Consider the following 20,804-nt stretch of genomic DNA (forward strand, 5'->3'; position numbering starts at 1 on the left):
CTGACAAGGGGCTCAGACTCATAAACCCAGAGATCATGACCTGAGCGAAAATCAAAAGTCAGACGTTTAGCTGACTGAACCACCAAGGCGCCCCTGGAATGTTTTTTTTTTTTCTTTCTGAAACACACTGAATCATATTTGAGATGTAGAATTTTATCTCCTTACACTACCAGGATAAGGACTATTGCTTCTATATTCCAAGAATATGTATTATTATTATTATTATTATAGTTAGATTCTAATCTTCATATCTATAATATTTATACTATATGCTTTTTAATATGTTCATTTATTTGACTGTCTTCATGTTCTTAAAAAATCTTCTGTTTTCTATCAATGCCATTTAACTGATTTTCTGTAATCCAATTTGACTCTTCATTAACAAAAATGAAGATTTTAAAGTCTGCTCTAGACTTCCAATTTTCATTTTCATTTTTAAAATTATCTTCAGACATATACCTTCCTCTTTCATATTACTATTGCTGTGTTTTTGTCTTAAGGAATATTTTCAAAAATCCATTATTTTTTATGTATGTGTAAGGTGGGGGGATTTAACTGTGTTTTATGTTTCTTGATCCCTCTAAAAAGAAAGATGTCTATGGCCTGGATTGCCAACATATGGTGCACCTACCTTATCCTATCTTCATCATCCTGTCAATCATTATTTTGGGAAGGGAACGGTGTGCATTCTCCAGCACTCTGGCTGTTGTGTTCATCTCAGCATAATTTCTATGCATAACCAGGACTGATTTAGTTGGCTGTGCTCTTTGAGGTGGGAGGTGGTTCCTAAACTTGCCATCTTCATATTACAGGGAAGAAATTATATGTAGTGAATAACATGACACAAATTGTTTTGTTTTGTTTCCATTAAACAAATGCTACACACACAAATAATAGTAAACCACATCCCTGAGCCTCTGCCCTAACATTTCCAACAACCAAATCTCTATCTCATCGGAGTTTGCCTTTAATAAGCACTGTTCTGGCCAGTCCTGCTTTTGTTAATCTTCTGTGAATATTGATTGATTGATTGATTGATTGATTAATGTTTATTTATTTTGTGAGAGAGAGAGAGAGAGCAGAGCGTGAGCAGGGGAGGGTCAGAGAGAGAGGGAGACACAGAATCTGAAGCAGGCTCCAGGCTCTGAGCTGTCAGCACAGATCCCAACGTGGGGCTCCAACCCATGAATTGTGAGAACATGACCTGAGCCAAAGTCGGATGCTTAACTGAGCCACGCATGCGGCCTTCCTATTATTATTATTATTTTTCTAATGTTTATTTATTTTTAATTTAAAAAATTTAAAAACACATGCCAATGTGTCCAAATTAAAGTTTTTTTTCATAGATACCACTTACTAGTGGTTCTATAAAGGTAAAATAAAATTACTAAAGCTATGTTGTTTTATATTTTCCTTATGAGAGGAAATTATGTTGTTTAAAGATATTTTAATAAATATTTAATAAAATGATCTTTGATCATTAATCAAAGTTCTGGGTTTACCTTTCATCATTTTCCATCAACAGTGTTTGGTGAGTGTCCTCAAATAGATAATTGACACAGCAGCAGGTGTTACTAACGGAAAAAGAAGTAACCAAAGCATTTGTTGCTCTATTCCTGATTTTTATAACATTGAATATCACAAACTAACATACTGATTTTAACAAGTAAAAATGTAGTAAGAGAAAATACATTTTCCAAAATATCTTTTTTTCATTTTACATAGTTTCTTGGTTACATGTTATTCACTGTTATAAAATAAGGTACCCAAATTGCGTATATTTTGGTTTTGGTACAAAATTCCCCTTTTGTGAACTTTTCTCCTAGATTTAATTTTCTAATACTTTATAGACATCCACTAATTCTTCTTCAAATTCTGATGTTTGCTAAGAACAATGGGGACATTATCTCATTCCTCAGTTATATTTCAGTTTCATCTGAACTGTTCAATCTCATTTTTGTCTCATGCCCACTTATTTTAACTATAATGCTGTACTAATGAACAACTATTCATTTTTTGTAACTACAAACCTATTGTTCTAACACTTATATGTATCCAATCATTCCCCATGGGATGGGATCCATCCTGGAATCTGTCCCCAATTTTATAATTTTGAATGCAACTTTTCTCACATATACCAACCCTCATTTTTTCTCTTATTTTGTTGTTTCCTTTATTTCTCTGCCTTTAACTCACTTGATATTTTGTATTCCTTCTGACAGAATGGGTTATTATCTGATTAAATAATAACATATCTATGAAAACATTATTTACGTATATGGTAGTATATCTATATACATATACACAAAGACATGTGTTAATCTTATCTACAAAATGTTAAGCCTTAAAAAGACATTATTAAAATAATAAATAGTAATTTAGAATGCTCAAACCCATAATTTTTAAACTACTTTTTAGCAGGGTTTGCTCAAAACCTCTCTTATTGTGGAGAATGACAACGTAAGCAAAATACACACTTCTTATAGTCTAGGCTTTAAAATTTTCTGACAAAAGTCATCCAACTGGTTATTTTTAAAAGACTTTTTGTTTAGGGGTACCTGGGTGGCTTAGTTGATGAGCATCCCACTTCGTCTCAGGTCATGACCTCGCAGTTTGTGAGTTCGATCCCCGCGTCGGGCTCTGTGCTGACAGCTCAGAGCCTGGAGCCTGCTTCGGATTCTGTCTCCCTCTCTCTCCGCTCTTCCCCTATTCACACTCTGTCTCTCTCTCAAAAATAAATAAAACATAAAAATTTTTTTTAAATAAAGAATTTTTGTTTGAATGAATTAAACATTCTACCTCCAAACCAACCCAAGAATTTTAATTCCTAGATGTGTTTACATGTAGAACTGTACCCAAATCATCCAAAACTAAATAATTGATTACCTTGAAAATAAATTTATGTCTGGAAAAAACACCAGCTTAACTTAATATCTGTTTGAATGTTTCCAAGTGTCTAGATATTAGTCATCTTTAGTCCTATAGAATGGTCTAGACGCTACAGCAGTAACTCATGGTCATACTCTCAAATAATGGCAAGTAATCTCATATCTTACTCTTCTTCAGTGGTCTGGTTTTTTTCTCTTAATTCTTCATGCCTTAGTGGTTCCAGGATTATTAAAATGTTGGTAAAATTCCACATTGCAACTAGTACTATAGAGTCTTCTAATTCCCTCCTTGGAGGAACTTACATTCCCATTATTAAATTGTATCTCTATCCAAAAGAAAAAAAAAAAAAAAACAATCTGTTTGGTAGTTTATACATTTGAAAATTATGATGACCTTCTTCTTTACTTTGAAATAATATGTTGTCATTATAAAGTATATTTCCAATTTATAGTGTGTCTTTTTTTTTCTTTGGGAATTTAAAATACTTTAAATAATTTGGGCTTTGCCTGATTCCCCCAGAATTGTAGAGTATGACTGATAACTGCCTTTAGAATCCTTAATAGCTAAATTACAATTATTATGCAAAGTCCTACAATAGACAGTTATATGGATTATTAAATGACTTTGCCTTTTTTGCAAACTATAATCATTTTCCTTTATTAGCTGAAGGATTTCATAATTTAAGGAAGATGAGAAACCTATAAGTCACGCTTTCAAATAAGGAACATGGATATTGCAAACATTAAATTCCCCCATAAAAATGTTAAGGCATCATTAAACTAGGTTCAGATTAATACAATTCAGTCAACTCTAGATAGATATCTCCCATAATAAGCTGAAACAATACCTAGTGATCTAAGATGTAAAATATTTTACTACAGCCAATTTATAAACCTATAAAACATACAGGTATCATTCAACCTCTTTATTAATAGTGCATGCCTTGTATTAAATCAAAACCATTTTAAAGGCCCCTCCCTTTTGGCATTCCCTTCCTCAGCTGTTGCCCCTCATTATGTGTTATCTCACTGAAGCTCATCCAAAGTGAATGACAGCATCTTTTTTACTAGAAGCAGCTTAGGCAATTCCCAGCCTAGTGATACAGCTTAACTATCTCTGAGATTTATAGACACACTTGCTATCCTAAACCTACAATATTCTATGGTCTCATGTTGATGTATTTGTTTCTCTGTAAGCAGATGTGGTTTTCTCACTTTGGAAAACTATAATTTATTACTTTTTAGGTTCTTGCAAGTTGCTTTACGTGTGAATTACATTCATAAGAAAACATACTGCGACAACTTCAGGTTCTAGACTGTTTTGAAGTGGCTTAAAGCGGGTTTGTTCTTTTTTTCACATTTTTCCCCGATAAGAAAGCCAAATATTTTGTATTGTCTGAACTGCCAAGAGTTTTAATAAGTTATCTATTCTGGTTATCTATTATCACATAACCCCAAAACAATGGTTTAATAGCCCCCAACAATGGCAATTACGCTCACGAATCTGCAATTGGGGCAAGATTATGTGGGTTAACTCATCTCTACTCTACTTGGCATCAGTTAGTCCAAGGGTAGAGGCTGGATATGCTCATATATTGAGTGGCTGTGTGGTTACTAACCCTGTGTGGTATCTCCAGCCCTGTGCCTTCAGGGCAACCAGATTCATATATGTTGACTCATGGCTCCCAAAGCTAAATCCCAGGGAGGAGCCGATGGGAACAGGTGAGAACAGATGATGTAGGAACAGATCAAGCTCAAGCCCCTTTCCCAACCTGGTCCCCTTTTTTCCAGGTTTGGTAAATTGAAAAAAAAAAAGTTGTAATAGATTTGGTATACAACATAATGATTTAATATATATATATATATATATATATATATATATATACACACACACACACACACATACATATGTATATGTTGTAAAATGATTACCACAATCAAACTGCAATCACATTAATTAACATATCTATCACCTCACAGTTATCTTTCGTGTGTGAGAGAACATTTGTTTGCGTTACTCTGTTCCATTGACTCCTTATAACAAGATGTGTCATCCCAAGTCATCTTGACAAAAATATCAAGGTACAATAAATAAAATTGTAAAATATATTCAAATATTTGTATCCTTAACAGAGGAATTTTGAATTCTGACTCATCACAGACAGGTATGTATGGATTAAACTATTAAAGAATTTTCATACCATATCGACATTAGAGTTCTTGCATACCACATAAATTAACATGTTGTTTTTCCCACCAAATCATCCCAAAAGAATCTTTTTTGAACTGGGAAAATAATTTTAAAGAATGAAGACCAAATCTCTAAAAAGGAAATTATAGGAATTAACGGAATAATTAGAACAAAATAAAACAAAAAATTAAAATATAATGGTTAAACTGATATATATATATAAATATATATGTATATATATGTTTACCTATGTACATATATATATGAAGACAATATTGAAACTATAAAATATTAATGAAATCCTTGCAAACAGTTGACTAAAAAAGCATAACATTGAATTTGCTAGAATAATATTACACAATAAAATTTATTTCTAATTTACATAGCAATCCAATCTGAATGTACCTAGTTGATAGAAATCTTTCCTAAGCTTGAGATATTAGTGCCAGCCATAAGAGGACTGTGCCTCATTACACAGAGGTTACCATGAAGTTCTTTAGTAGAAGGAAATTATCCCATTTGCCAGTTTCAAGAAGTGCACTATGTTGTCTACCTTTTGTATGTTATGAAAAGTGGCCCATGGTACAGATTTCTAGGCAGCAATCAGTGGTTTTGCCAGTTAGCTAGAGATCAGTACGAAACAAAACTGGGTGATGATGACAAAAAGGACCAGAGGAAAAAATGTGTGAATGGATCTCTTAGAGAGAACATAAAATATTCATATCTTTGTGTATCATGTTTATGCCCGTCAGAGAGCATTCACCAAGGAGAAGTCACTTTACAACCAGAGGGACAGGATGACCTGTCCTGCAGATATCAACCTGCCTCTTGGCCATCTTTGTGCTTACAACAACGATCCAGGATAACAGTGGTCATAGTGGCATGGATGGAAGCAATGCATGGGCTTATAATATGGATTTTGCCTCAATATAACTGATTGAATATGTCACTTCTAAGTTTCCAACCAGCCACTATTAGAAATGGAACCTCTGCCCTGGATATAGCACCGTTTCTTTGTGGGCTGAGTGGGTGGGTAACAGGAAACAAGTTAAACACTGGTATCCAGGGGCACCTGAGTGGTTTAGTTGGTTAAGCGCCCAGCTCTTGATTTCGGCTCAGTTCATAATCTCATGGGTTCGTGAGTTTGACCCCAGTCAGGCTCTGTGCACACAACTTGGAGCCTACTTTGGGTTCTCTCTCCCCTCCTCTCTCTGCCCCTTCCCAACTCCCACCCTATCTCTCTAAAAATAAATACATAAACTTAAAAAAAAAAATGCTGGCATCCAGATTCTGCTGTTCCAGGATTCTTTCAAGCAGCACAGTTTGATGACAACATTCCTACTGCCGACTCTGACCTATAGAGCACAGTCACTATTAAGCTTCTCAAAATTGTCTGTGTCCCCTCACCAGTGCATTCCTCACTTTGTTAGTAAAGGAAATTCCTCTGAATTGTCCCAAGCACCACCATTACATGGTGGGTTCCTGGGCAAACCTACCATATCAATTCTAACTTCCCTACCTTTATGATTGTTCTGAACTATTTTGTATTCTACCACACAATGTTCTATTATTTCCACTACTTTTACTCCAGTCTATCATCAAGGCCAGACTTCTAAGGAACAGCAAAACTACACTGATGAGCTCTAGATGTCCCTCCTATAATGTGGAATCACAGTTCATGGTGACTAACACCAAGTCAATGAATTCTCTCCTATGCAGACTAACGTTCTGTGTTACTGGTCCCCCACTTGCCTACCAACCTCTACTCAAGATCTTCTTCCAGCTTCACCCCCAGATTCTCGCTGATACATGTTAACTGGGGTACGTAGCACTGCTTGCACTCCCACTTTAATTTCTGGGAGATGTAACCTTAATTATCAGTGATTTGGCTGAAGTTAGGCCGAGGGCCCCAACTTAAAAGGCAGCGAGGCCAGCGGCAGGGGCACTGAAGTACAGAGGGTAAACAGTTGATTTCTGAAGGAAACTGTACTCTGAGAAATCTGAGAAGGCCCAAAATGTTTGTCTAATACAATATTTCTTTCAAGGCAATAAGGTCTTCAAGGTTATATGTGTGCCAACCAGCTTTTACTTTTCCCCTGTGATGTATGGATCTCTATTATTCACTAAAAACAACCAATCCTTTTTATATGAAAAGGATCTTAGCTGCATAACTTAATTTGTGCTAACTACCCTTCTTATATGGAATACATGGAAGGCAGAATTTTTCATTATCAGACCAAATACAAACTATACTTACAGGCAGAGATTTCAACTTCTTAAGGTCTAAATTATAAGTGAAATAAGTAGTATGAGCAGTAAGTAATATGAAGATGTAAACGATATCAAGAACTCACTGAGTTACTGGAAAGGCACTTTAAAAATTAAATTCATGCATTTCTACCAAATTGATGAAATATAACTACATATTTCTTTCAAAGAAATAAATATAATAAAAGTAAACTGAGGCCTGTGGAGGTAGTTTAATAAAATCATTAAGCAGTTATACAAGCAAACTATACAGCAATGCATTGGTAAGTTATAGCGAGTGCCATTTTGTGTAATAAGGAAAAGGCTGGGTGTGAAGCATGAGTGTACAAGATACAAACAACCAAACGGCAAGCTATATATTTGAAAACACAGCTGTGGTTTATGTTCAGTCAGTTCATATCTCTAAGAGAACTATTTTTTTTAATGCATACAAAGGGCAAATTTCATTATCATGTGAATATTTAAAACTCTCTGATATAATAAATCCCCTAGGATTACATGTCTGCTAAACAGATTTCCGTCTCTTTCCAAATACATTATTGATCAGTTTAGCCATTGATTTAGATCCACTGGATCTTCTCTTTTCTTTGAGTTTGAAGTTTGTCAGGATGTCCTTGATAATTCTGATAAACATCATCTCTACCTCCAGACACTGTTCTGCTGCAGACAATTCACAGAATTGGCAGCGGTTATCCAATGCCAGCTTTTGCCCTTCTTCCCAGCCAACCTCTCGCACATGACAGAGATCTTGCTTGTTACCAACCAGAAGCACCGCTGATTCCACAGCTCTGAAATGTAGAAGACAACTTTGGCAAAATTATTTTACATCTCTTTTTTTTTTCATTAGTAGGTTTATATAAAAATGAATTAAGGACAAAAAAATTATTGTGTGTGTATATGTGCTTCTTATTTACAAAAATTATAGAATGTGGTATGTGACACAGAAGTAACAAGACTATTAAAGCATAGGATTTGCATTGATACAAACCTATTCTTGAATAATGGCTCTGTTTACCAACAAGGCATGATTATTAATTTTCCCAAGTTCCATTATCCTATATGTAAAACAATCGTGAAATAGCACATGTTACACAGAATTCTCATGGAGATTTAATTAAATGATGTACATAAAAATACCTAGCACAGTCAGCAAAAGATGCTTACCAAGTATTATTTTTCATTTCCTTATCAATTGAAAGAGAAGGACTAACTAATGTGTTTTTACTGAATAGCTACTATAATTGAACAATTTAGATATAATTTTCCTAGGGAAAAATATTACTCAATACTCATTGCTGTTTGTTCTTTGTTATTATCCATTATACCATAGTCTAGAGATAAATGTTATAATCTCATGACCTTGTGCAATTTTTCTACTTATTTAAGAAATATGTTTCCAGAGCTCCTGGGTGGCTCAGTCAGTTAAGCATCCAGCTCTTGATTTCGGCTCAGGTCATGATCTCACAGTTTGTGGGAGTGAGTCCCGCACCGGGCTCTGTACTGACAGCACAGAGCCTGCTTAGTATTCTCTTTTTCCCTCTCTCCTTGCCTCGCCCTCCCTGTCTCTCAATATAAATAATTTTTTTAAGAAAAACATTTCTTTGTTATGATAATGTCTTCAACAAATATCAATACTTTTTCCTTGGTTACAGAGACAAATTTCTAAAACAGGGTTTCATTTGAAAGATAGAGTAAGACAACTCGTCCTTATAAATGCCATGGAACTCTGCCAAGTTATCTACTATAGGGAAGAAATGAATAAATGCAGTCTTCAACTCTATCTATAAAGATACTGTCTTTAGATTCTGCTAAAAGTCAGTTTCATTTGCATGATGGTGTGTGTGAGTGGTGAGGGGAAAAGCACTATGTCTGTTAGACTTTTCAGGGTATTAATATTTTTTCTATAAAATTCAGAAAAGTATTGTAAAGGATTAATGGGGAAGGATAAGTGAAATATTTTGAAGGGTGACTCATAATCAGATGTAATTTTATAAAACAGTAACATATTTTGCTATCCTAGACTATCTACAGATTGAGAAGTGGAAATACTCTAAAAATTACTTAGTACATTAAGAAGATTGCCTGAAAAATGTCAAGTATAGGTGTTTTCATTTTTATGTTTTGACTATTCTTAAGTGATTCTTTTGATTTGGAAGAATAGTGAAGGAATTTTATTATTATCCCTTACCTAAGTCATGCTGCTTAAATATGAGGCATTTAATGCTTAAAACAATGAAGTTCAAAACAAAAATCTGTAATATGAGAGGAAATCAGAGCTGCAAGTTACCTCAGTAAAATCAAATCCTTTCTCCTACCATGTTTCTATCAGTTTTATAACCAGAAAAATGAGGTCTAGAGATTAAAGTGGTTTACCTAAGGTCAATCAGATATAAACAAGAATTTACATCAATTGACTTCAGGGAAACAACCTTTATCAATCATTATCCCATGGTTTCTTGATAGTGGGCATTTAAAATAGATATAAAAACACATATACCAATTTTCAGTAATAATATTGTGCTTCTTGCTTCCCAGATTAAAGTGTTATTTTGGATTCTAAGGGCAAATCTTATCACGAGCACAAAGAATCCTTTATATCAGCATGTCAAATAAAAATAAATATTTTAAATGGGAGAGGCTCAAACAAAATAATAAAGAAAATGGGAAATTCATATGTGTAAATGTATATCTAATAATACAATAATGGTTTAAGGCAGGTATGCCTTCCCTCATAGTTTCTTTGTGTCAAGACAATTAACAATGGGTAATCATTGATCAGTTCTTTATTTTCGGAGGTGAAACAGAGAAAAATGTATTCTCATACTTAGAATTCGTAATGGTTTGATTATTCAGTCTATTTTGCTTTGATAGATTGAACAACCCAACGACAAGGAATTGGATGCCAAATGTAACAAATTTGGATTTATTTAATATCCTTAACATTTTTGTGGGAATGAAAAGAAAAGGTTGAAAAGTGAACTATCTTGTGTACAGAGAACCATTTTGCAAGTGAGTGTCATGTTAACAATAGAAGCTGTCTTGTAAAATAGCCATTTACTCAGAGCAAGTAACTGTTTATGTCAGCCAGGATATAAAGTATTCTCATCTTATTCCTTTTACTACATGTGTAACTCCTGTGGAATGGAAGGTGAATTGTTCAGGGCTGTTAAATTTTGTAATTGGAAGGCTGTATTAAGCTCTTTCTAATGATGCTTATAGCTATGATGATTTACTAAAAGGAAAGGCAAGAGGAATGGAGAATATCTTACCTTTTACAATGACTAGTTTGTGGCTCCCGAATTCTGTAGACCAGTGCTTTTGCAAAAGCAAATGAGGACCTGTCACTGATGTCATACACAATAACAAACCCATCTGCCCAATGCAGTTCACTTGTGAGGGAAAATTTTGCTTTCTTTGGCTGAAAATAAATCAAGCAAATTGAAACTGGTGGGATATTCCACCTGTATTTGACACTTCAGACAATTAATTAATGGTAACCCATTTTATCAAAAAATAGATAGATATTGGAGTTTATAATATTAAAAATAATCTCTTAAATTTTAATTAAAATTGAGAACACATTTCAGTTTTAAGACTGGCAACTTTACATTTACTCTTACCCAATCTTCTTCAAATCATGATTGAAAAAAAAAAAATAAAATAATACTTTGTTTTACTTACTTGAGAACAAGGGTCATATATTTCTAGGTTCAGTTGCTTCCCTTCCAAATACAAATGCTTACTATAGATAGATTCTGCAAAATATACATATATTCAGTGCCATTATGGAAATACTCTAGAATTAAAAAAAATAAATTCATATTTGTATTACAGTCTTGCAAATTCAACTGGTCAGATTTTAGTGGAATAGAACAGTGGCTTTTTTTTAACTGTTAGTGATCAAATACATGCATGTTATATTTGCTCATATATATATGTATTTCTTACAAATAAATTTTTCCACCATATCTATTCAACTACATGCTTTTGTGCTTATCTACTTATCTTCCATCTTACAACTATGGACGAATTATCTGTGTTTCCAAGGCCAATCCATTCATCATGAACTAGTTACCATTTCCTCTGATCTACTGAAAGACATAACCATACCAATTCCACCTCTCTCTTCTGCATCATAAACTGTTCCTCTCTACTATATCATTATTAACCGCTGAATTTCTCCTAACTTAACAATCCTTTAGAACCCCCAATCTCTTCAACTATTGCCACATTGCTCTCCTAGCCTTTTAGTAAGTATCTACACCTCTGTGTCCAATTTCTGTTTCCATCCAGCTCTTTGAATCATTCCAATCAGGCTTTAGTTCCAAGAACTTAAATAAACCTGTTCTTATCAAGGCTATGGTTTTAGATTCAATGGATAATTCTGTCTTGAGCTTATGAGTCCTAGTAGAATTAATAGAGCTGATCCCTGCTCCCTCCTTATAATGTTTTTTTCTTTATTCTTTGTTGCTCCGTATTAATCTTTTTCATTTGTCCCACCATGTCTTCTCACACTCCAGACATGGGTCTAGGTTATGGATCTCTTCTCTATCTATACTCCCTGGCTAATCTCATTCGATTTTTATACAACAGTTATTGCTGATGAACCCAATTTATATCTCCAGCCTAGACCTCTTCCTTGAACCTCAGACACAAACAACTACTGCTATCGGACACCTCCCTTTAGATACTTAATAGACATCTCACCTTGAAAATACTTAAAATGGAATCCCTGACTCCCCTGAAAAGATTGTATCTTCCACAATTTTCTGTTTCATTAAATTATATACCCATAACTCCAATTTATCAGGTTAAAAGCCTTAAGTCATCCCTGATCCTTTCTTTCTTTTACCTCCCATATTTATCCTATTAAAAATTCCTTTTAGGGGCACCTGGGTGGTTCAGTCGGTAAAGTGGCCGACTTCGGCTCAGGTCATGATCTCGCGGTCTGTGAGTTCGAGCCCTGCGTCGGGCCCTGTGCTGACAGCTCAGAGCCTGGAGCCTGTTTCAGATTCTGTGTCTCCCTCTCTCTCTCTGACACTCCCCTGTTCATGCTTTGTCTCTCTCTGTCTCAAAAATAAATAAATGTTTAAAAAAATTCCTTTTATTCTATCTTTAAAGTATATTTTGAATTTATCTGTTTCTCATTATCTCCATTGTTAGTACTATGATCCAAGCCATCATTAGTTTTTATTTAGAGTATTACAAAACCTCCTCATTCATCTCTCTGTTTTACCTCCTTCTTAACTCCCTTCTTGTGCCTAGTCTATTCTCAACACAGGAGCAAAAGTGAACCTTGTAGCCAAATCATATCCCTTGTCTGATCAAATCTTTCCAATGGCTCCCCATCTCACTTGGATAAACCAAAGCCTTTAAAATGCCTGAAAATGTCCCTCTTTGTTTAGTCTCCCATCACTTCTATGACTTCTTTGGCTATACTCTCTCAAATTATTTGCACACAAACTACACCATCCTCCATAGCGTTCCTCAACTTTTTTCAGAAATTCCCTCCCTCAGAATTTTGGTAATTGTTTCTTCTGCCTGGAATGTAATCCTCCAGATACCTTGATGGCTCAATTTCACCACCTTTATTTCTCTATCCAAATATCACCTTCTCGGCAAAGTCTACCCTGACTACCCTATTTTAAATTTAAATTTTAACATACCATATTAGTGCCATTCCCCCATGATATTTTCTTTTTCTTTATAGCAGTTATCATCATCTGAAATAACTTGTACTTTTTTTTTTTTAATTGACCTTTCCTTCCAGAATATAAATCTTATGGGGGCTTGGATATTTGTCTATTTTGTTCAATACTGTAGCTTCTCTATCTAGAAGAATACCTGGAACATGATAGGTGCTCAATAAATATTTTTTTAATGAATAAAAGACTTCCTTTCTGTAACTGTTCCTCCAGAGTTTAATAAAATACCTATCTCTCTCCAAAATGGCACACTGACAAAAAAATCATGACCCATTCTGGCAACATAACCCATAGTTAAAAATATATAGCAAGATTTGGGGAGCTGACTTCAGGGGTTAAGGATGCATTTTAAAATCCTTTTAGGTTACATTTAATGAAATTTGTTATAGTTTCATTAAACCTTAAAATATGTTTTCAGACAGTTCCTTGTAACTTCATAGGTTACTACTGACTGTGAACCCTACAAGTTCCTTCTAGACATTTAAACATATCTACTCAAAAATCAAAAACTGCCAGCTGGGGTCACTAACTCTTAACTTTTTAGAATTTTATTATTTCCCTTTCTGGTCTTACTTACAAGATGGAATCATTTTCTGCCAGTTTTTCCTCGTGCAGTGATGATCTTTTTGCTCATTTGTTTGTCTTTTCAAAATGTCTCTAAGTCACATATTTTTTAATGGAAATGTACCAGCCTGGAATGTATACACTTCATTTGTTTATATAACTATATCTTATAAAAGATTAAGGTGATTTTTGTTGTTGTTGTTGCTGTTGTTATTTTTGGGTGTGGTTTTATTTGTGTTGGTTTGGTTTTGTAATTGTGGAACATCTTCTCCTGCCTGACTCTTTGTGTTATATTGACTTTTTTGGACAGAGGTTTTTCACCTGAGAATTTAAACAATAGGAATTTCTTTTTCTATGTATTTCTTCTATCTTTAATCAGTTTTCAAGCACTTTCCCTAAAATATTCCCAATGTCATATGGATTGAAGTAGTATGTTAGATACATGTAGAAAGTAATACAATATAATACCTTAACATTAGTTTCTAAAATTCTGGAATAATGCTACCTCATGAAAGGAGGCTTTCTTGCTTGCTTTCTTTCTTCCTTTCTTTCTTTTTTTGGTGGAGGAGATTATTTCTTATGGAAAAACACGTTTTCAATTATAACTTCCTCTTAATCTAAGTAAGAGTTATTGCACAAAAAAATCAAAATCATTCCCCTTTCTTCCAATTCTCATAATTTTTTTATACTCTGCTGTTCTTGTTTGAAAAACATAAAGCAAAATCACTTTTCCCTCATGTCTTAAATCAGGTGAGATATTAGTACTAATTAGTACTAATGTTGATTATTAATATTAGTATTAATATTGATTAATTGCTGAGCCAAAAATATACTCAAAACTCTGGCAAAGTTCCTCACTTTCTATTAATGCCTCACTCTGATATTTCCCATATGTCATGCTAATTCTGAACAAAATAAATTTAGAGCAGAGTTAGTAAAATTATTCTAAGATTATATTAAGACACTTGTTTTAGAATTTCTCTGAAACTTAGATAAGCAACCTAGATAATTTTGATATGATCTTTAATCAAGGTATAATTTTCCCATTATTTTCACATGGGAATAAATTAAAATAAGCTTTATTTTGTAGTTACTAGTGCTTTTATAATTAATATGTCTTCATCTTTCAACAAATGTTTATTTAATTTCAAAACTGTTTCATGGTTTACAAAAATATTCACACTGACACGCTTCACAATATTAGGAGAGGGGGATCTTAGTTTTAATGTTATTCTAATTCTAGACTGAAACAAACTGACTTCCTAATCCATCTCACTTAACATCAAATTGGGTGAATTTTACCATAAAAGCACATTCTACTCAAGTACCTATTTTGATATTTCCAACCAGAATCTGAATAAACAAGTTGCTGAAAAATGCAAAAATGGAAAATTCTACCAAAATGCCCCAGTGACCTTAATTGTGGTTTAATTAAAATGATGAAATTTTAAAGGTTAAAAAAAAAGTCTAAAGTGGTGACTTACCAAAATTAGAAGCATATTCTCCAATGAATCGCTTGGTAAGAAACCTTACTGTAAGTGCTACAAGACAAACAGGCTGGACTTAGGGTCTTTTCTGTTTTAGGATACAGATAACTTAGTTATGTACATAAGGTTTTATCTTTCAGCTCAAAAATTACCAAGCATTAATGCAGACCTTAAAGCTTTATTAAATTCTAGTCTAAATAATAGTCATCAAGATTTTCACTGTACAACCATAAAGATTAAAAGACTAGAAAGTGATCTGCCTATTCAAATCACTATGTAATTAATTCATGAATGCAAACAGGTAAGACAGCTTACTTTATGTAACAGAAACAGAGTTCTCATTAAGTTTCAGATTCAAGAACTATACCATCTCTTTATATTCTTTACCAGGTCAAATCTGGCTCTAATAGTAACAAGGACAATATCACACATTTGTTTATCACACAGTTGTTTGCAAGGATAGAGGGACTTCAAAACCCAGGAAACAGAAAAAAGACCTCTAGTGTGGGTTTATCTTGCTGCAGCTCCTGGGTCTGGACAGTTATCATCGTTCATTGAGATCAGGTAGCTCTATTGATGGCATCCTCACCACCATCATAATGGAACCAAAACCAAAATCCGGTAAAAGAAAACTAAACCGTGACTTCCAAAGTCAGGGGCACCTGTTGCTCAGTCTGCAGGCATCTACAAAGCCACGCCCATCCTGTTTTTTCACCTCAGGAATGTTGCATTTAAAACATAATCCACAGGTCTCCCTGCATTCTTCTCCACCCTTAGGCTCCGAGCAGAAGAATCAGTTCAAGGCCATTGTTTGGCCACTAGTGGATGTGAGGGCAGGTGTGTGAGAGTGAGAAGTAGGTGGGATGGTGATGGAGTGATTTACTGTTATTCCTACAAATTAATACTTCAAACAGTTATCTTTCTCAAAGTGCCTATAAGTTCTATAAATATACAGTTAATTGCATTACTTCCTCATAAAAATGAAAACTCCTAATTAAAAGTAGTATACATAATTATGTAGCTATATTTACCTATTAGGTCAATATATTTCTCACTCGTTTTACACTCTGCACCATGCCACAGTATGCAACACCACTCACCAGATTTGCCTGTTCCTTCGCCACCCAAGACAGCAAGCTTCACATCGTTCATCTTGTCTTTCTGATCCTTCTTGCTCAGTCCTGTCTTTTGGAGCTATACTGACTTGAGCCCAGCATGTGCTTTTTAAAATCCTTTTTACTAATGCTGTTATCATTTCTCTAAGGCCAACTCCGCCCCATATTCCTCCCATCCAATAATAACTTTAAAAATGTTTTCCTGGAGTCTTTTTAAACATATTCCATTTAAAAAAATAAACATTGCAGTTACTATTTAGACATAAAGTCTTCGTAAGTCAATAGTTAAGAATTTCACAGAAATTCTGCAGAAGATTCTTAAGTCAGCTAAGAAAGCTTAGTTCCCAATCCTCTACTTTTTGTGTACCAGGAATTTACCTTTCTAAGACCTAGAAAAATGATTTCTCTAAATAAGAAAATGAGGTTTTAGAGGATGAGTATACATTCCTGTAAATCTACTTTGGATCAGTTTTGATTTTTCTATAAAACCTGAGCCTATATTTTCTTGGACTTTTTCTGTGAAAGAAGAAGGGAGTAAGTTTACTCAGTCATGACAAGAAATGAGAGAAGGAAGAGGATGGCTGTCTCAGATGTAGTTGTTTAGGGGTGACAGCAGGGCACATAAACACACAGCCCATGTTTTTGAGTCATATGAGGCTTTAATGAAAAATATGGACACTACAGAGTTTTATCTCTCCAATGTCTTTCTTAATAAGCTCTCTCTCTCTCTCTCTCTCTCTCTATTTTAGGTCCATAGACAATAGTATGGTTTCTGAGAAAAAAATAAAGCAAGCAGCTTCATGTTGTTTAAAAAGCAATAAGCAGAAACCTGTCATGTTTCCTTCTGTGGTACTGTGGTACCCCACATTACTTTCTTTCCTTTCTCTCTCTTCATTTGTATATGTATAAATTGGAGAGTTGAGAAAAGAGTACAACAACAAATAGAAGAACTCAACCTTGTGTACTAAATTTTGAGACCCAGGTAAAGGAGTTTCATTTCTAGGCTGGGTTGATCACAGGTATAATATGCTTTTTAAAAATGCATTTATTTAGCAAACATTGAGCAACTGCCGCTTTTTATTGAAGATGTGTTGAGTTAACAAGGTCAACAATTAAACAATTCATTAAGATTCCTTAGTGAATCTACAGTCTACTAAGATGAAAATTGACATAATTAGAATTAAAATAGACATGATCATGGCTAAAACAGAGCTATAACCAAGGGCTGAGGAAAGCAGAGCAGTGCATTGAAAGGTCTTCAAAAAGTAGGTAAAGCTTGAAACATGAGCAGGACCCAACAGAAGAAAGAAAAAGTGATTGGGAATTAGGGAGATGTGTCTATTCCAAAAGAAGAAATAGACTCTGTAAAGAAAAAAAAAAAAAAAGGAAGATAGAGTATGGCAATTTGTGATATCAAGGTTAACACATGAACCATAAAAAAAATTAAAAATAACCTATGTTCTCTCTGTAATCCATACACCTATTTTAAGAGTAACAGGTAATTATTTTTTTTTTATTAAGGGAGTTTACTAGCTGATTTATTATATTATGAAATTGAAAGTTTTTTCCTCTATTTGGAGAAATTATATTTTTATCTTAAGAAAGTTCTGACTGATGTCTTTAGAAAGTTTAGTATATCTACTGATATGAAGGAAAAGCTTAATTTCATAGCATGCATGATATTTAAAACAATATATAGATAGTTACATATATATACCTACATTTTTTTTGCCATATCCTGCTTCTCCCCACTGCCACTGAATTCCAAAAATAAATCTAATAAAAAAGCAGCCTAAGGGCACTTGGTTCCAGGGATCGAGCCCTGCCTCAATTCTCTCTCTCCTCTATGCCCCTACCTCCAAAAGCACGCCCACTCATGCTCTCTCTCTCTCAAAATAAACAAACATTAAAGAAAAAGCAGCCTAGTGTTGGAATAGAGTGAATATAATTATGTACATGCTTTTCTAAGAAACAGAGTGTCTATATATTTTTTGGCCTCAGGTAAAGGGTGCTAAAATATGAATGTTCTGATAGACATATTATACTACCGAAAATCCTTTCACCTTTCCCTAAATAAATATTTATTCACAACCAATATAATTTTTTGTTACTTTATTCATTTATTGAATGAACAAAAATTTATTGAGTGTCTACTATAGGCTTGGCACTATTTTCAATGCTAGAAACATATTAGTGAATAAAGTACTTACAGATTCTGTTCATTGGAGATGGACCTTAAATATTAAAAAATAAGTAACGATTACATATCAGGTATTCATTAATGCTATAATTTTATCTGTTTAATTTTGAGGTCAAGTTAACCGGCCCTTTTCAACTAATCTCATTTCCCTGTAATTTCTGTTAGAATAGATGCAAAGATTTTTCACCAAAAGCTGCGGATTCAGAGGGTGGAGTGATTAAAAAAATCTCCATGAAGAAAGATTATCTTTGTTCCATTATACTGTTCTAGAACATTAAAAAGATGGACTACTTCCCAACTCACTTTCTGTGTCTACAATAATCTAAAATAGACATGAATGGTGTACATAGACAAACAGAAAACAAAGAAATCATAGAAATACAATGTTATTTATGAATATAGATCCCCAGGTCTGAAGTATATTAGCAAATCAAATCCAGAAGTGTATTTAAAGAGCCAATTGTAATGAGCTAGTAGAATTTATTCTAAGAAAGGCAAGTTGATTGAACAACAGGAAGTTTGGTAAAATATTCTAATACATTAGCATGATAAAGGAGAAAAACTGTATGAATAACCTGCTCCTAAAAGCATTTCAGGAAATTTAACAACTGCTTAAAATAAAATAGTAATCTAAAAATACATCTAACTTGATTAAGTTTATATATTTTTAATCCACATATCAGAAAAATAACAAATACATATAGAATTTTTACTCTCTATTTCCTCTAAAAAGAGTATTTTGTCTGTTAATTTTAGCACAGAATTGGTAGTCCTATTCAATACAATGAGGGGAAGAAATTACATATATGAAAAAGGGGAGAAAAATAGTTACAACCTACAAATGATATTTTCCTTACCTGTATTTTATCTACATTATTAGCATACGTAAGATCATTCAGTAAGCTGGCCAAGTAAAAGAAAAACATAGAAACAATAATTCCAGATGATAAAAATAGCAGCTAACACATGTTTTACACAGTGTATAACAGGTAATTTTTTAACATGTTTTCCAAGTATACTACATTTAATCCTCTGAGAAACTTCAGATAGGTGCCATTATTATATAATACAAATACAGTCCTTTTTCACAAAGAAAGGAAAAAAAGAAGTAAAAAGAAGAAAACTAAAAAGGAATGTATAGGATTTATATGATGAATTCTCTTACTGAAGATTATCAAATAAGACTTGAATACATGGACAAACATAAATAGAATGGCCCAATGTTATAATTATTACCAAATCAAGCTAAAAGTAAAATGCAATGACAATTAAAAGCCCAACAAAGACGGTTTGATTGAATGTAGACAGCTTATTTTGAAAAAGAAAATATGTAAAAATAAATGAGGAATTTTTAGGTAAAAGAGTGACAAAATACCTCTCATGAACCAAATAATACCAAAAAAAAAAAAAATACTATTCTATTAAAATGTGATTGATAGCCTCATTAATCGAATAGATTTTTGAGTATAGAATTTGAGTACATAGAAATTTATTTTATTATGAATGCAATGCTTTTAATACATGTTATTTTTAAATTATGTTGATGCTATTAGAAAAAAAAATCTTAGAACAATGTGTTATATCTGTACCTCATGCCACACAGAAAAATAAATTATGAATACTAAAAATCTTAGTGTGAAAATTAAATTCAGAGAAGTTTACATAGCCTTTGACATATATATGAGAATCTTCCAAATAATTGTAGAGAGGGAAAAGTCTTCTTAAGAAATAGATCCAGGGGCACCTGGGTGGCTCAGTCGGTTAGTGTCTGACTTTAGCTCAGGTCATGATCTTGCTGTTCATGAATTTGAGGCCCGCATCAGGCTCTGTGCTGACAGATCAGAGCCTGGAGCCTGCTTCAGATTCTGTGTCTCCCTCTGTCTGTCTGCCCCTCCTCCACTCACGTTTTGTCTCACTCTTTGTCTCAAAAATAAACATTAAAATATTTTTTTTTAATTTTTTTTTCAACGTTTATTTATTTTTGGGACAGAGAGAGACAGAGCATGAACGGGGGAGGGGCAGAGAGAGAGGGAGACACAGAATCGGAAGCAGGCTCCAGGCTCTGAGCCATCAGCCCAGAGCCCGACGCGGGGCTCGAACTCACGGACCGCGAGATCGTGACCTGGCTGAAGTCGGACGCTTAACCGACTGCGCCACCCAGGCGCCCCTAAAATATTTTTTAAGAAAAAAATCTAAAGACAGATACAAAAATATATACAGAAAAAACAATATAATGAATTTTCATAATTGATCTTTAAGTGTTGGTTATGTTAGTCCCATGGGATTATTTAACAAAGTGTGTGAATTTGTACGTTTAATAGAAAATAAGTTTCTAGCTACAAATGGAGTCTTTTTAATCAGAACTGAGGTATTTGTTTCACTTCAA

General features: G+C 33.8%; 1 protein-coding gene across 5 annotated transcripts; it reads right to left on the bottom strand.

Moving 5' to 3' along the window:
• Positions 1-2,679: 2,679 nt before the first annotated feature.
• Positions 2,680-19,811, bottom strand: RERGL (RERG like). Of its 5 annotated transcripts, none has more exons than XM_045463582.1 (6): positions 16,204-17,714; positions 15,101-15,157; positions 11,029-11,102; positions 10,617-10,765; positions 7,991-8,153; positions 2,680-2,727 (listed from the first exon to the last, which is right to left on the bottom strand). In XM_045463582.1, the coding sequence occupies exons 1-6, from the start codon at positions 16,253-16,255 to the stop codon at positions 2,707-2,709; spliced, it is 516 nt and encodes a 171-aa protein (XP_045319538.1). In that variant the 5' UTR covers positions 16,256-17,714; the 3' UTR covers positions 2,680-2,706. The 5 variants fall into 5 exon arrangements, with proteins under 5 accessions (XP_045319538.1, XP_045319536.1, XP_045319534.1 ...); XM_045463580.1 differs by lacking the exons at positions 2,680-2,727; positions 16,204-17,714 and adding exons at positions 18,429-18,452; positions 19,276-19,811 and having other exon boundaries at positions 7,541-8,153; XM_045463578.1 differs by lacking the exon at positions 2,680-2,727 and having other exon boundaries at positions 7,541-8,153; positions 16,204-17,702.
• Positions 19,812-20,804: the final 993 nt, after the last annotated feature.

This window comes from Leopardus geoffroyi, chromosome B4, assembly GCF_018350155.1.
Source record: "Leopardus geoffroyi isolate Oge1 chromosome B4, O.geoffroyi_Oge1_pat1.0, whole genome shotgun sequence".
Lineage (NCBI taxonomy): Eukaryota > Metazoa > Chordata > Mammalia > Carnivora > Felidae > Leopardus > Leopardus geoffroyi.

Excerpts from the sequence above, each read along its gene's own strand:
- RERGL (XM_045463578.1), bottom strand. The coding sequence starts at position 16,255 with ATGAACGATGTGAAGCTTGCTGTCTTGGGTGGCGAAGGAACAGGCAAA. Across the intron at positions 15,158-16,203 it reads CGAAGGAACAGGCAAATCTG|CACTTACAGTAAGGTTTCTT; the intron begins GTGAGTGGTGTT and ends TTTGTCTTGTAG. Across the intron at positions 10,766-11,028 it reads TATATGACCCTTGTTCTCAA|CCAAAGAAAGCAAAATTTTC; the intron begins GTAAGTAAAACA and ends ATTTATTTTCAG.